The sequence below is a fragment of the Jaculus jaculus genome, chromosome 15 (assembly GCF_020740685.1).
Source record: "Jaculus jaculus isolate mJacJac1 chromosome 15, mJacJac1.mat.Y.cur, whole genome shotgun sequence".
Lineage (NCBI taxonomy): Eukaryota > Metazoa > Chordata > Mammalia > Rodentia > Dipodidae > Jaculus > Jaculus jaculus.
In genome coordinates this window covers 15,578,247-15,595,254 of record NC_059116.1, presented here as the reverse complement: position 1 = coordinate 15,595,254, position 17,008 = coordinate 15,578,247, and the positions used below count along the sequence as shown (strand labels likewise).

The 17,008-nt window shown below is 37.6% G+C and overlaps 1 protein-coding gene across 9 annotated transcripts in view; it reads left to right on the top strand.

Moving 5' to 3' along the window:
- Neto1 (neuropilin and tolloid like 1) overlaps positions 1 to 17,008 on the top strand; it is a 201,866-nt gene that overhangs the window by 100,177 nt on the left and 84,681 nt on the right. For all 9 annotated transcript variants that reach the window (XM_045135136.1, XM_045135135.1, XM_004654815.2 and 6 more), the window contains one exon: positions 14,381 to 14,494. In XM_045135136.1, the coding sequence (XP_044991071.1) occupies positions 14,381 to 14,494 (114 nt within the window). The remainder of the gene's footprint in view (positions 1 to 14,380; positions 14,495 to 17,008) is intronic.

Below are 17,008 nucleotides of genomic sequence, written 5' to 3'. Positions count from 1 at the left end.
GTTCCATTTAATCTATGAATTTGATTTAAAGTATGAAGAACCTACTTAGGATATGGCATTATGTCATGAAAGTCTTTGTGTTTCCCAACAGAAATGAAAGTTTCCAAGGATAAATTTAACATCTCATATCAAAATTCAGAAAATATCTTTTAATCTAAAATATTTACCTATAAAATTACCTCTTAGTAATGGATAAGTTTAAAAAGATGAAAACAAAATGGGATGTTCTTAAGTGGAATAGTTGTTTGGGAATTATATATGTACTGATTATTAAGGTAATATGATAGATTCATAATTCTATCAAATATTAAAAATAAGATGCTAAGCCAGACAAGCACATGCCTATAATCCCAGCACTCAGTAGTAAGAGGTAGGAGAATTGCCATAAGTTTGAGGACAGCCTGAGACTTCAGAGTAAGTTCCAGGTCAGCCTGGGCTAGAGTGAGACCCTATATCATAGTAAACAACAACAAAAATTATATGCCAAAACAAGCAATAAATATAAGACCTGCATATTGCCTAGATGCTATTGTAAACATTTGTGGGGGGGGGGGGGAAATGGAACATATTGCATCAATCATATATCCAAATATATGTGTAGAAGGCAGGATAATTAAGCTTTTTACAAATTATTGTTTGAAATTATGTTTTTTCCCTTTTCTAAAATGATCATGTATTTTCATAATAAACTCTAAAGCTAGAAGTTTGAAAGAAGTTATTAAGTATAAATAAATAAGATTATAGCATATTGTAAAGGTGAATAACTAAGACTCATTTACGATATCGGAAATAGTTGATCAGTGTGGCATAAATATAACAGTTGAGGGTATCACACTGTTATGTAATGGCTGCTCATGCCAAATGAATCGTCATACGAATTCAGTGCTGTAAAATCTCTCTGTCACTTAATCATAAGACCCTCAGCTGATGACTTTCTGTGTGACAAATTCAGATGGATAAGCTTTCATTTTTTATAGCGTACTTATAAGACAAAGTGTGACATAAACATTTTGTCTCCCACTGGATAGGAGTGAGTGTATCCTTAAATTTGTTATAACATTTCAAAGATGGATTAAAATTAGAAAAAAAGTATTACTCTTGGCACATTTCATGGCCAATAATAGCATAGGGATAGACAGATTGTTCTTTTTGAAAACTGTTATCTCTCATACCCCGTTCTTTCTTTCCTACTTATGTCCTCTTGTGATTCTGGATAAGCACAGGAAGCTGGTGCCTAAACATTTAGATTGCCTAAGCAAGTTCTGAGAATTAGCGTGCAGACATCTTAGGAGCTAGTACTTAAACAATAGATTTGATATTTTGCCTTTGACTCATATATTTTACCAATGTTTGCTTTACCTACAATTATGAAAACAATAATGGAATTGACTTGAAACATATATATATGTATGTATGTATGTATGTATTCATTGATCCTAGTATATCTAAACACAAGCTCATCTTTGTAACATATGATTAAAAGAGTCTATGTCTATTGTTATAGAAAAATTACAAATGAGAGCATTATCATAAAACATAATTTAGGCAGATGGATATTTGTTTAAAATTTTAAAAATTACTAACAAATGTTTGCATAAACCAAAATCACATCGTGGCTTGGTGTTTAAACAACATCTGTAATAACAAATATTTAATGGCATGTGCTTAGCGCCAGCCAATCAAATTTGCCACTTTGCCATGTGAAATTGCTATAGTGTGGTCTACAGTATCCTTTCCAGGAAATGGTAGAAACATTGCAGGATAGACGAAAGGTTTAAATGTATGATTGTAGATACAAGAAAGTGGTAAAGAGGATATAGTGAGTGTTACATCTGTTACCATGATCCATGACATACTGAAACTTTGGGAATATTTTCTTGAAACTGTATTGTGGCAAAAAGTAACATGAAATTATATGTTCTATCAGGGATTAACTTCTTCCTCCTTCCTTACCATCTCTTTCCTCTTTTCCTACATTCCTACCTTCTTCATTTTGAACTTATCTTTGGGTCCAATTATGTGATAAAGGAAACAAATGCCAAAATATGTTGACATTCAAACATATTCTTTTAAAAAATATTTATTTATTTAAGATAGAGAATGAGAGAGTGAGAGAGGAAGAGGCAGATGAAGAGAGAATGGGCACACTAGGGCCTCCAGCCATTGCAAATGAACTCTAGAAGCATGTGCCACCTTCTGCATCTGGCTAGTATGGGTACTGGGGAATTGAACCTGAGTCCTTAGGCTTTATAGGCAACTACCTTAACGAAAAAGTCACTTCTCCAGCCCTAAATATATTCTTGGTGGATCTTTGTTATTAACTTTATCATGTAATTGAAATCACTAGGGAAGTTTCATGTGTGTTAATACATAGCTTGATAAAATACATAAAAAGTAAACATAGCATCCTTGATGAGAATATATATTGATTGCCATGATTCTGGTGTTACAGCCATTGTAGTTTTATCCATCACTGAAAATGTATGCTATGTGCTTGCTAAATGGAGATAGGAAATTAGTACCTTCAACTGTGAGCCTTTAGCATAGTATGATCACCAGCTTGGATTAATGTAGTCTGTTAAGGCTGGGTCCTACTCCTTGTTTACTGCAAGTTCCTCTCTGGAAGTTGGCATGTTAAACAATGAAGGCAAATATTGTACATTTATAAGAACAATGTGTCTAAACTCACCAACTGTTGCAGACATGCATAAATCAGTTACAAAACAAACCCTGTACCAAATGTGCAGGGCCTATTAATAGTCAGAGTACAGAAGCAATCCAATATCCTTCCATTATATTTGTGATGTCTAATTGCGCAATGAATAAATCATGCCACAGCTGACTCAAGGCAGACATAATGATAGCATAATATTCATAAAAAATCTTGGAATAAAAGATGTAGATTTCATGTGAATGTAATTCACACCCTAGGAGAGGAAGGAAATTGTCTTTTCTTATAAAATATAATTTTCACATGAAGCTGTGCTTTTTTTTTTTTTTTAAATTTATTTATTTGAGAGCCACAGACACAGAGAGAAAGACAGATAGAGGGAGAGAGAGAGAATGGGCGCGCCAGGGCTTCCAGCCTCTGCAAACGAACTCCAGACACGTGCGCCCCATTGTGCATCTGGCTAACGTGGGACCTGGGGAACCGAGCCTCGAACCGGGGTCCTTAGGCTTCACAGGCAAGCGCTTAACCGCTAAGCCATCTCTCCAGCCCGAAGCTGTGCTTTTCACCCCTTAATACATTATCTTTTAGGACTATGGAATTTCACTATTTTAGTACAAGATTGGGAAGGAATCTAATAATCGTGCATAAAATTAAGTTGATATTTGTGAAAAGAATTTCTAATATTAAAATTATGTCAAGAAAGCTGTTTCTTTGATAATGCTGGATCTTTCTGAACTATTGCTTAGCCACATCAGAACAGAGAATTTTGGGAACAGATATTGAGTTCAAGGCAAACATGGAGAAGAAAAAGGGCAAGAAGCAAGGATACCCAGATCTATTTTAGGTGTCAGTTTAGTCAGAAGTTTTCAAATAAAATATTATTTCTTCTAATTACAAATTCTATTGGCTATTTTTGTTTACAAAATGGTACCAGGGTAATTTTTTTTTTTCTATTGGCTTTGGGACAAATATAAGATGTGTTTTGGGAGCCATGCTGATGCTTCATGCGTTTTATAACTTTTACTATTCTGTTTCTCTAATTACAAGACTACAATTAAAAATGACAGTTGGAAAGAAATTATTCATTTTAGTCCAGTTATTGATGTTTAAAAATCTCATATTCAGTTGATTACTTCTAATTACTTTTCCTAACATTTCAATCTCTCCCCATCAATATGACTAAGTGTGAAATCTCTTAGAAGTTGAAAGTATTGTCAGATAACAGCAAGAAGATGACAACTTGTTTCTATTTGCGCCGCTTAAGGAATTTTTATTCTGCTATGTGGTCTGTCAGGAACATATACTTAGCACATGGAATTCAATGCCTGTTCCTTAGCTTCTTGTTTAAATTTTATGTATTTATTTATTTTAGAAAGAAAAAGAGGGAGGGAAGGAGACAGCCAAATAGAGAATGGGCATGACAGGGCCTCTAGCCACTGCATATAAACTCCAGATGCATGCGCCACTTTGAACCTGGGTCCTTAGGCTTAGCAAGCAAGGGTCTAAACTACTAAGCCGTCTCTCCAGCCCTCCTTAGCTTCTTTGTACAAGGAGGTAAACAATATGCAAGTAATTTACTTTAAGAGGCAAAATCAAATCCTAAGAAGTATGGGAAAAACAAAAAACCTAGACCACATAATAGGGAAGGATGATGGAAAGGCAGAGCCGCTATGTGTGTGCTGAGGACATCTGTGTCTTTAGAGGAACTGGATGGCTTGGAATTCACTCGCAGTAATGCTGATCAAGATAAGATTGGAATTTAAACTAACTTTACCAGGAAGGATTTTAGAGTTTTGTTAACAAGATGAAATGTTGTCAGATTAAAATTTCCCAGTGGCAAACTTTGATGGCTCTGTGTACAACAATCTGTGTACAGAGATGTAAAGTGGCCTTGGCTTGCTGGTAGCAAGGAGACTATAATAGGAATTGGACAAAGACAGAGATAACACAAGTTAGAGCAGCTTGTGGGAGGGCTTGGAGGAGAGACAGGACTCCATGCCATTCCAAACCTGTAGGCCAAATAGCCAAGGGACTGCTGTACCTTCTTATCAATGCTGGGCAGATGTGGGTGCAAAGAATGGAAATAGATTATTCCTAGGTTTTGTGGGGTTGTGAAGGTGTTTTGAATGGGATTATTTTCTGGATTTTCCTCGCTATAAGTTTGTTATTGATATGTAGAAAAGCTACTCATTTTTATAATATTTTTGCCTTCTGCTACCTTGCTGTCAGTGTTAATCAGATGTAAAGGTTATATATGGTCTCTTAAGTATAAAAACTGTATTGCTGACAAATGGGAATGATGTGACTTCTTTTACTATTTACATCTTTTCAAATTTATTTTTCTTATCCTATCACTCCACTAAGACTTAAACACTATAATGAATAGGAAAGGAAAGAGTAAACATCTCTTTTTTCTGGATCTTAGAGGAAATGCTTTTAGTTTTTCTTCATTTTATAAACTGGTTACAGCTTTTTATTACATAGCCTTTATTGCCTTGAGGTTTAGTCCTTCTACACAACTTCTTTTGGAGCTTTTGTTACGTGAAGGGATTACAATGACCATGTGATTTTTTTTTTCTGGTCTGTATATGTAGTGTATTACAGTGATTGATGCACATGTGTTGAAATGTCCTTGCGTCCCTGCCATGAAACCCACTTGCCCATGGTCTTTGATCTTTTTGATATATTGTTAAATTTGGTTGGTAAACATTTTATTGAAAAATATTTTTATTCCAGTTCATTAGGGAACCTTACTTATAGCCTTGTTTTGCTTTTGCTGTTGTAACTTTATCTGGTTTTGGTATCAGGGTACTACAAGACTCATAAAAATCAGTAGTACTTTTACCCATTCTATTTTGTAGAATAGATTGAGGATCATTGATGTTAGGTCTTTTTTATCGGTCTGGTAAAATCAGCAGAGTACCTATCAGGCCCTGGGTTTGTTTAGGTTAGGAGACTATTTATTACTGCTTCAATGTCAGTGCTTGTTATATATCTGTTTATGTGGTCTATATCCACTTGATTTAATTTTAATATGACATATCTGTCTAGAAATATATGTATTCCTTCCATGTTTTCCAATTTATTTAAATACATGTTGTCAAGGCATTCATTGGTGATCCTGTGAATGGTACAGGTGACTAGCAGGAACGAGAAAAGGGGAATAGGTCAGTGCATCGTCACAGTGTAACTTGTCACTCTGTATGATAAATACATGCTAATGCATTTTTAACGATAAAAGTGAAAATAGTTTTCAAAAGGAATTGAAGGGCTGGGGGGATGGCTTGCCAGTTAAGGCATTTGCCTGAAGAGACAAAGGAAACAGGTTCAATTCCTCAGGATCCACATTAGTCAAAGGCACAAGCGGGCACATGTGTGTGGAGTTCGTTTACAGCGGCTGGAGCCTCTGGCACACCCATTCATATTCTCTCTCTCTCTCTCCCCCTCTCTCCCTCTTTCTCTGTCAAATAAATAAATGAATAAAAAGAAAATATTTTTAAAATATTTTTTCTTGTTTTATTTATTTATTTGAGAGTGACAAACACAGAGAGAAAGAGGCAGACAGAGAGAAGAGAATGGGTGCTCCAGGGCCTCCAGCCACTGCAAACAAACTCCAGACGTGTGCGCCCCCTTGTGCATCTGGTTAACGTGGGTCCTGGGGAATCGAGTCTCGAACTGGGGTCCTTAGGCTTCATGGGCAAGCGCTTAACCACTAAGCCATCTTTCCAGCCCAATAAAATACTTTTTTAAAAAAAGGAATTGAGGAGTAGCAAGGTTTGGTTTCGAGGAGTGTGAAATTCACTGTTCATGAATCCATTTGTCCATATTCTAGTAGGATGCTACTTGGGAATCTGAGTGGTAATATGAATGCTTAAAGCAAGTTTTGTTTTCACACAGTTTTTAGAGTTCAGGGTCATCCCTGGGTCAATGGTTAAGGCTCAGAATTGTGAACAAACCAAAGGATTTATTGAAAGCAATGAGCTGTGCAGGATGTGGAAAGAGAAGGGGCTACAGAGTCCTCCAGAACCACATGACAGATGTCTACAGGCACCAGCGTGGCAGCCTGAGGAGGAGTGAAAATCATCTTTGTCGCCTAAATTATCAGAGTAGTTACTGAGTGGAAGCAATCGAGTTTTCAAGTATCCGTGTAGTATGAATCCACTACCTAGCTTTATAATGGAGATGTATCACATTTATATATTCATAACAAAGTAAAAGTCTGTCTTTACTTGTCAATCAAAGAGGACAAGGGGCTCCAAAACACCTAGAAGATCAGACACTGTCTAGTTTTTGTAAATCTTCAAGGAAAGTTTTAATGAACCATTACCTTCAAGGTTAAAAAGTTGATCTCAAGCAGTACAGTGAAGAGATGCAAGTATGCAGCAAGCAATTTCCTCCTCCTTCTCGGCCACCCAGGTCTGTGAGCATTTCCATCCCAGTTTAACATTGAGGAAAGGGCAAACATCAACCACAGCTACAAGCAGGAAAAACATGATCCCAACAGAGTGGGCGTGGCTGTGTGCAGTACTTGTTTGTGTGGGAGTGAGCAAGTGAGGGTTTGAGGGGTGTGAGTGTGGATGAGCATGTGTGTGGCCACAACTATCACATAAGAACAGAGTGATGCTAGTTTTGGGGAAACTCAGAATACAGAATTTGAGAAAGAATTTGAAGGAAGCAAGACACTAGTGGAATACATGGGTAGCCATGCCACAAGGACATACACGCCCAGATGCTGAATGGAGTCTCAGAAGCACGCTATGAAGCATGCTGTTTCCAGATTCTTTTGTTGTGCCCTGATGAATTCACTGACTATAGAGTCATCTTCCAAATGGTAGATTCATTAACATCACAACACAGATGACTGACATACCAGCATTTCAGAAATAAATGTGGATGGTTTTGATTTTGATGCATTTTTGAATTTATATTTATTTAAAGAAAGAAAAAATCCTGATAGACTTGCTGTTAGTGAGTTTGGCAACATAGTATAAATGACCAATATGAAGGTTCTTAAACATAGAAATTAAGGAGTATTTATTAACACACAGGACAAATGTTGAGGAAAAATGGTGGACCATAACATTATAAAACACATTTTATGATGATTGAACAGTACACTATATGTAGTGACTATCAGGCTTTCTTTTGCCTTCCCTTACCGAATTAAAAACATGCTGAAAGGCTGGAGAGAGGTCTTGGCAGTTAAGGCGTTTACTTGCGAAGCCTAAGGACCCGGTTGAATTCTTCAGGACCCACGTAAGCCAGATGCACAAAGGGGAGCATGCGTCTGGAGTTCTTTTGCAGTGGCTAGAGGCCCTGGCGGGCCCATTCTCTCTCTCTCTCTCTCTCTCTCTCTCTCTCTCTCTCTCATACTCAACTCGCTCCCAAATAAGTTTAAAAAAAAACAACAAAACAAAACATATACTAAAAGTCATAGTGAAAATTAGTTTTGTTACCTCTGGTTAAATGATTCAATTCTTTAAAATTTCTTGATATGTAGGTGTAGACAGGGTTTGTTACCCATACCAACCCTATGAATGGCAGCCGTGAGTTTAACTGAAATCTGGTGTTCTCCTGCCACCTTGTGGATAGAATGGGAACCTGTGAGCGACTTCCAGTAGAACAATGACTATAGTAAAATACAGTTTATTAATTAGCTTTATTTTTTTTTACTTTTATTTACTTACATGAGAGAGAGAGAGAGAGAGAGAGAGAGGGAAAATGGGTGGCCAGGGCCTCTAGCCACTACAAATGAGCTCCAGACGCATGTGCCTCCCTGTGCATCTGGCTCATGTAGGTTCTGGGGAATTGAACCTAGGTCCTTAGGCTTGGCAGGCAAATGCCTTCACCTCTGAGCCACTCTCTCTAGTCCTCATTAGCTATTTATAATTGTAGAAAAGTACAGATGATCTGTATATCCTCATTTTCTACCGTCACACATCTGGATAAACACACACTACTGGGTATTTGCTTCAGTATAAAAATGTTACTGTCACGATTTTTGAACACTAGGGAAATGTTTTCCATGATTTAAATATTATGGGTTTTTTGTTGTTGATTAAGTGATAAACTAATTAAAAACTTAGAGCAAACAAATGTAAACAGGTTCTTGGCTTTAAAGTATTCTATTTCCTTCAGATCATGCTTGACCAAGGGTCATGGGAAACAATGAACCACCATTCCAATCATCAAATAAAACCCATCCTAGCTGGGCGTGGTGGTGCACACTTTTAATCCCAGCACTCAGGAGGCAGAGGTAGGAGGACTGCTGTGAGTTCAAGGACGCCCTGAGAGTACCTAATGAGTTTCAGGTTAGCCTGAACTAGAATGAGACCCTACCTAAAAAAATAATAATAATAATAATAACAAGAAAACAACAAAAAAGCTCATCCTAAGAAAGATTTAAAGCTAAATTTTGTGCTTCCAAAGAATTGATTATGAGATATTTGGATAAATATTGAGTGAATAAAATTTAAATTTCATAATTTAAATTGAAGTTAGCAGTACATATAAACTATTTCATAACCTGGATGGATGGATGTGGACTCATTTTATGGAAATTTTGAAAAGAAATTTTATCTACAAATTGAAGAGTACCCTGTCACCTTTATCTTTCAACCTTACAGGGCGTCAGCAACTTGGAAAACAGTTTTTTAGAACTGGATGCAGAAGGTCAGGCTGTGCTTCCTCTAGATATTTCTTTAAATTTTTTTTTGTTCATTATTTATTTATTTATTTATTTGAGAGCGACAGACATAGAGAGAAAGACTGATAGAGGGAGAGAGAGAGAATGGGCATGCCAGGGCTTCCAGCCACTGCAAATGAACTCCAGACACGTGCGCCCCCTTGTGCATCTGGCTAACGTGGGACCTGGGGAACCGAGCCTTGAACTGGGGTCCATAGGCTTCACAGGCAAGCGCTTAACCGCTAAGCCATCTCTCCAGCCCTAGATATTTCTTATATTGTCTTTTAAAGATGGAGTTGAATTTTCTGTCTTTGCAATTCAATGTTAGAATATACATCTCATTTTGGTGATATTGTTAAGGTGAGACCAATGGATATCAAAACTAAATGTCATACGAACTCTATACTCTTAATAAGTAATACCCAGATGCTAAAATCTACATTTGCTATGATATGTAACATGCATACTTACTGTTTTCTGCATTATTTTTCCCTTAGAATTAAAGCATGATGTCTTATACTGGGTGTAGTTGCAACAAGGACATTTACTTGCCAAGATAAGAAAACAGCCAAGAAATCTTTGAGAAATTCTAATATGCATTGTCTTCTCATGTAAGTCAGGGACTTGTGGAATAGCTCTCTTCCATTCACCTGTTAGGGAATTATCAGTTCTCTTAACTTCTGAGTCATACATTACAGAAAGTTAGCTTTTGGTTTCCTGAGACAGTGTCTCATGTGGCTAGGTTCATCTCAAATCCACCATATAGCCAAGGTGACCTTGAACTCCTGCTTCTCTTACATTTACCCCCAAGTGCTGAGATTATGGACATGTTCAGCATACCTGCTTGGCAAGCTCTTAATTTTTATATTTTTATTTATTGCAGACAGAGAGACAGAAAGAAGGAAAGAGACAGAGAGAAGGAAGGAGGGAAGGAAGAAAGGAAGGAAAGAGAGAGAATATACAAATGGGCGCACCTGGTCCTCCTGCTCAGCTGCAAACAAATTCCAGTCATAGGTGTTAGTTTGTACATAGGGCTTTATGTGGGTACTGGGGAACTGAACATTGAATCCAGGCTATGAGGCTTTGCAAGCAAGCAGTTAACTACTTTAGCCATCTCTCCAGCGCTGAATGCAAGTCTTGTTTTATTTCTCATAACTATCCCAGTGAAACAATAGTTCAAAATCAGGCAACATTTACCAAGCACCACATGACAGAACACACCTGCTTCACATTCACAGGTTCTCACATTTTATTGCGACTGCGTAGTGGTTAAGGGAACCATGGTTTCTTATAGGGGAACTATTTGAGAACATCAGATGAAGGTCACCTAACTGAGAAGTGGTGGTCCCTTCTTCAAAATCAGACATCTTAATGCAATACCTTCCTAAAACAGGTTCCGTCAAGTATTATAATTGTTTTTCTTTCCTTGTGGTGCTGGGAATGGTACCATGACCTATGCACATTAGGCAAATACTCTACCATTGAACCTTGTCCCCAATTCCAGGTCATGTGGATGCTGCTAATACTCACATCCATGGAGCTGACACCATGGGATATTTCATGCCTAATGGAATCATACTGAGGAGACTATAACCATCAGCCCATCTTATGGTAGCTGAGAAACTCACAGGAGATCCAGCTCAGTGGTGAAGGGCTTGACACAGGGCTGTGATTTTGACAGCAGGTCACAGGCTGCCAGGTTTTGATAGCAACTCAGTCACTGTGTTCTACCCCGCACAGACCTCCAGATTGAGTTCCAGGCCAAACCAACACGTCCCTAAGGATCATTATGTATTATAGGCCACCTTAAAGCTCTGTCTTTTCTCCAGCTACTGGGCATCTCAATTTCAGGCTGGGAGGCAGGTGTGTCTGAAGAAGCAGTCTTCAAGTTTTTCCCCAAATTACAGTTTACTCCATCACTATAAAGGGCCCTTTGCACAAGGGTCTATGGTTTCACCCTGCAAGGAAGAGACCACAGTAAGGGGTGACACATTTGCAGTTGCTGTAACACCCACTTTCTATGTTAAAAGAATTATTTAAACATAGTGACACTTTGCACCATGACATCCTTTTGACTAAGATTATTTCACTATGTCAGTTTCTGCCTTTAAGGAAAGAAGGTGTATACACTTAAGGCATTAATCATTAAGTGGTGAAGGTTAATGAATCCTGGCAGAAGTGAGGTGGAATTATTGGGAGAAGTTCAAAGGATGCTCTCCAGACCCCCCCCCCCCAAAAGCAATAAGAATGTACTCTGAGGTGGTGGCTGGAAGTGCCTGCTACCTCCTAAGCAGAATGGAAATGAGAATCCCTAATGGGCCCCTGCATATCTGGATTTTATGAGAATAATACTTGGACAAACGATATTTAAAAAATAAAACAGAACAAAACTGCTTGGTGATGCAGGTTTGAAATCTCAGATACTAAAGTTGCTGACGCAGGATGTTAGGCCAAGCTTGGCAATCAAGTTCCTGTCTCAAAATGAGAGAGGGAGAGGGATAGAGAAAGAGAAAGAGAAAGGAAAGAGTGACCTAGCTGAACATAGCGTTCATTGCTTGAGCACCTTCCTAATATGTATGAGACCTTGGGTTCAGTCATAAATAAATAAAACAATAATCTGAACACAACAGAGCATAGTTTGATTTCTTTCTGTAACATTTTTACTGAGAATTTTTAACACGTGAATACCCTGATACTTGATCCTATTTCTATCGTATTATGCTCCTTTTACCCCTCTTTCCCCACCCCTAAACCCCTGAAAATGCTTTTTTTTTTTCCAAGTAGTTTTTCTTCTGCATGGATGCTCAATCTTTTTTTGTTCCTGTCCTCTATGTCAAAATGTTGATGGACACAGAATCGTACAGGGTTTGTGGGGGTAATGACAATCCCTGTGAGGTCATGAATGCATCAGTGGATTCATGACCAGAGGGCACTGTCCCCTAGTACTCTTCCAAAATTGTTTTATCCCCAGTGTGTAAGATAATCTGTTTTTCAGATATGGCTGGTTTTGTTTCCTTTTTGTCCTGGTATCTCCCTTTGATTTATGGTTTGCACAGTAATCCTAGGAGTATTAGCAAAAGGGAGGAAAGATATGGAGCATACATTACTGGGAATATTACTAGCAACAGGTGATTTCCAACCAAGCGAGTAATTGCTTGGTTATTCAATGTTAATAAATATCATGTGGATGTGATTTATGGGCATTTCTTGATTGTTGAATTCTAAGTAAAACAATCAACATATAATAACAGATGCCAGCACATTGAGTGACAGTTTCACAATGAGTAAGCAATGGCAATAAATGAAATCATATTTGGATTATTTGAAATATGTCTATGCACTGTTACCAGGGCTTTATTGCATTTCATTCATATTCAGGATGCAGTAGTATCTGTATTTATACATTAAAAAATTTTAAACCAGCTCATCCTATTTAGTAATTATTGCAATAAGTTTTACAAGTCATTATGGAAGGTCTATAAATATGTACAAGTCTTAAAATCTATACTTGGTGGATAACTGTTCCTTCAAAATCACTATAATTATTTAGTGATGCTTCATACATGCATATTTTTGAGGTATTTTAACTGGTTTGCAGAAATCTCTTTTATATTCTACGTACAAATTTTGACAACACTCATCTGTGTAACAGACCATATCAGTTCTACAAAAACCATTATGTTCAGCTACAGAAATTCAAATTTAGTCCCATATTAAAAAGCGGATTTTTTTCAAGAATATATCGCATCATTAAGTTTTACCCTATAGCAGGTTTACGTAGAGCTTAGCAAACCCATAGTCCAATATAGTGCTAAGCATGGCATGATTCAGAATGGCTGCCACATGTCCTCTACTATTTTCTTTTTCCATACTGACTACTGTCATTTACTTTTTAAATAAAGAGGCTAGAGTCAAGACCATAAAGGAAAGAAACTTGTTTATGGGGAGGGTTGAGGAGGGGTTTCCAGGCAATTACTTGAGGTACCTGTAACTTAGCCTTCATTTTTTATTTTCATGATTTAAATGTCTTCCTTACAAGGATTTCTCTAGGAGGAACAAAGTACACTAAGTTGCCTAAGAAAAAAATCTTTCAGGCTAGTATGCATAGCACAGCACGCATAGGAAAGAATCTAATACTATAAAATGCATGCTTTTGAAAACACTAAGAAATTCTGTTGGACTACAGTATATATATTATATTGGTCATTCATAAAGCTTTACTGCTGAACTAAATAATCCCTTACATTACATGATTTGTATTATACACTTTCCAAGAATGACTATCTGAAAAGATTATGGGATAATTACTGAACTAAGTGAATGTTAACCTTACATTTTATCATGCATGCATGCGTGTGTATGTATAATATATATTTTCTCATGTTGTTCAGGATTAATTTTATCTTGGGTTTCATGACTTTTTTATAACCAGAAGTTTTACAGTTTGGCTTATTGTGTATTTTTTTTTTCCAGTGGTAGTTGGCATATGTATTTGAAATTTGTTTCGGTATTTGACCTAATGCTTTTGCCAAGTAAAACTAAATTTATACATATAGAAGTTCTGTGTACAGCCTAGCATACATTCAGGGACATCATATAAGTTTGGCTAAATGCATGAATGTACCAACTTTAAAAAAAATGTGGATAATGTGGACAAGGACAGGGAGCCACCTAAGGGGAGAGTTAGCTGGAATTAATTACATGTACCGTTAAAGAATAAAAACTTCATGCATTGCTGTGGTATTGGTGAGGTATGGCAGTGATAAAGGAAAAATAAAATGTAGGATAATACCCTATCGATGGCTGACACCATGCTGTTCTGTTACACTGAGCCTCTAGAGGAATTCCAGCCTGCTAGTGACCCCTGGAGTAATCACAAGTGTCACAGTCCTTTCAAGAATCTCCTGAGATACTGCTGATTTCAAATGCGTGACACGTGCGCCCCCTAATCTTGGTTGTGTTTACATTGGCAGTGATGAATAGAGGGACGTAAGATGGATTCTCTTCCTCTCTTTTGTTTGTAGCTCCGTGCGAAGGCAACACCTTCTTCTGCCACAGCAACATGTGTATTAACAACACGCTGGTCTGCAATGGGCTCCAGAACTGTGTGTACCCTTGGGATGAAAATCACTGTAAAGGTAATCCTGACCCCTTGCCATCTGCAACATCTCTGCTTATGGAGTGGGAAGTGTACCCATATCCACCTTTAAAAAAAAAAAAGTCAGTTGGATGTCTCATAGTCATTTGTGAGCATTTCCCCTTGCCTTTCCTTGTTCTGTCCAGAGGATTCATCAATAGCAATGATAGTCAAATTTCCAGGGGACTTGCTTCCTAAAGGCATCTCATGTGGGCCTGCAAAGCCACGTGGACAGACACATAGTTTGACCGAGTGCTTCGTGTCTCTGGCATGCCTGGTGCACCTTCGTCAATGTATTCTATCATATCGTTTATTTTCAATGTACTCTGCCCACAAACTCTAGATATAACATATATTGAGGTCTCATTTGTACTTTCAATTACTTCAAGTCACTTGCAGCCCATTCAATTTTGCTACCAAAATGCTTACTTATTTGGCAAACAAAGTGGTTGCACATGCCCCCGTCCACTTGGCTAGCCTCTTCACAAGGTTTTCCTAATTACGACTGGACTTTTTGCCTGGGTTACGCTATATTTTAGTTCATTTGAAAACACCACATCAACTCCTTTTGCTCAGATCCAATACTAAGCATTTTGCAAAGAATGATAAGCAAGCAAGGAATTCCTTCTTGGTTAAAGATTTATACTATCTATACAAACTCTGGAAATCAAAAGAAAGAATTAGGAAAATGTTGCCTTATGGCCATTGTTTCTTAAGAGTCAATAAGAAAAGTTAGTTAGTATTAACTCATTTCATGGTGGGGTGAGGAACCACTTGGGAATAGATAGGAGGGTAGTATATTTTGAATTTGTCCCTCACTGTTGACACGTAGCCATCATCGTTGGCTTCGGCTGTGAGACGTTGGTTGAGATCCATGAGTGTGAAAAGCACTGAGGCAGCAATTGAAGAGGTATGCCTGGAAGTGCACTTTGCCAGAGCATGTTCTTTTCTTCAGAGATTAAAAACCATGATTGCATTTCTCATTTGTTGTCTTGCAACAGGAGAGCTTCCTTCTTTGGAACACAAATTGGGTTTAGTTTTATAGCCTAGACAGCTCAGACTAAAAGTGAATGTCTTGTAAGTCCTTGAAAAGAATATTTTCTGAGTTTGAATGGGTTATTATAGGAGGTATGTATCTATGTATGTCTAGTAGGTTTTTATATCAATGGACAATTCTTTTTCTACTTGATTATCTTTCATGTTTCATGCAGACTTGAAAGTACTGTGATCTCTGAATTATATGCTGGAATGGTCTTCTGTCTCCATGCCTGTAAAGCCCATGTTTAATGTAGTATTGTGTTTCATTTATGCATGTTTGAACAGTCATGTCTTCCTGGTAGGTTAACCCACTGCCCTGTCATCACCAAATGAACTAGCATTCCTCATTTTTTTTTAGTCTTGAAGCATCTTGTCTGACTTTTGTGCAGTCGTCCAGCTTTAATTACTTGATTCTTGTTTAGGCCTACTAGACTTTGAATACAGAGTGTTTACCATAGACAACATATATAGTTAGATCCTGATTTTCATCCACTCTAACAATTTCTGGCTTTCAATAAGGATGTTTAGTGTGTTCATACTGAATACTATAATTACCATAGCCGGAATTGTCACCATCATCACAGGATTTTTTTTTCTCTATGTCTTATATATTGTTTCAACTTCCCCCTTACTCTCATGCACTGAGGATATTTTCTATGGTAATATTTTACTTTTTAGTGAGCTTTCAATGATTTATTGTTTTACTTTCTCCCTGATTACATTAGAGCCTTTGAAAGACAATGCAATTTATCAGATTATATTGTATATTTTTATCAACAATTCTGTTGAGGACATTATTCCTATAAATAGCTCCATTCTTCTTATCGATTGCTTTCTTTCTTTTTTTTTTTAAATTATTTATTTATTTATTTGAGAGCGACAGACACAGAGAGAAAGACAGATAGAGGGAGAGAGAGAGAATGGGCGCACCAGGGCTTCCAGCCTCTGCAAACGAACTCCAGATGCGTGTGCCCCCTTGTGCATCTGGCTAACGTGGGACCTGGGGAATCGTGCCTCGAACCGGGGTCCTTAGGCTTCGCAGGCAAGCACTTAACCACTAAGCCATCTCTCCAGCCCGATTGCTTTCTTATATTACAACTATATTAGAACTCCATTACACTCATCATTACTGTATATAATATAACTTCAGTAAACCAGAATTTAGTTTTTAATTTAGTTTTATTAGATATGGACATATAAAACAACACACATTGGTACCATTCTTTCCATCTTCCCTGTCCCTTTCTGAAGAAGCCTCCCTTGTTGGGGATGCAGGTCAACCCCATGGGGATTGTGGGTCATGCATTATGGGGGCAGCAGTCAGTTATGGGGGAGAAGGAATATCTGTGCAAAATATACCAACTTGTGGCTCTAACAGTCTTTCTGCCTCATCTTCCACAAAATTCCCTGATCCATGTTGGGTGCATTAAAGTCTACTTCAGTGATGGGCACTTAGGAGCCTTTGTATCTCTGGTTT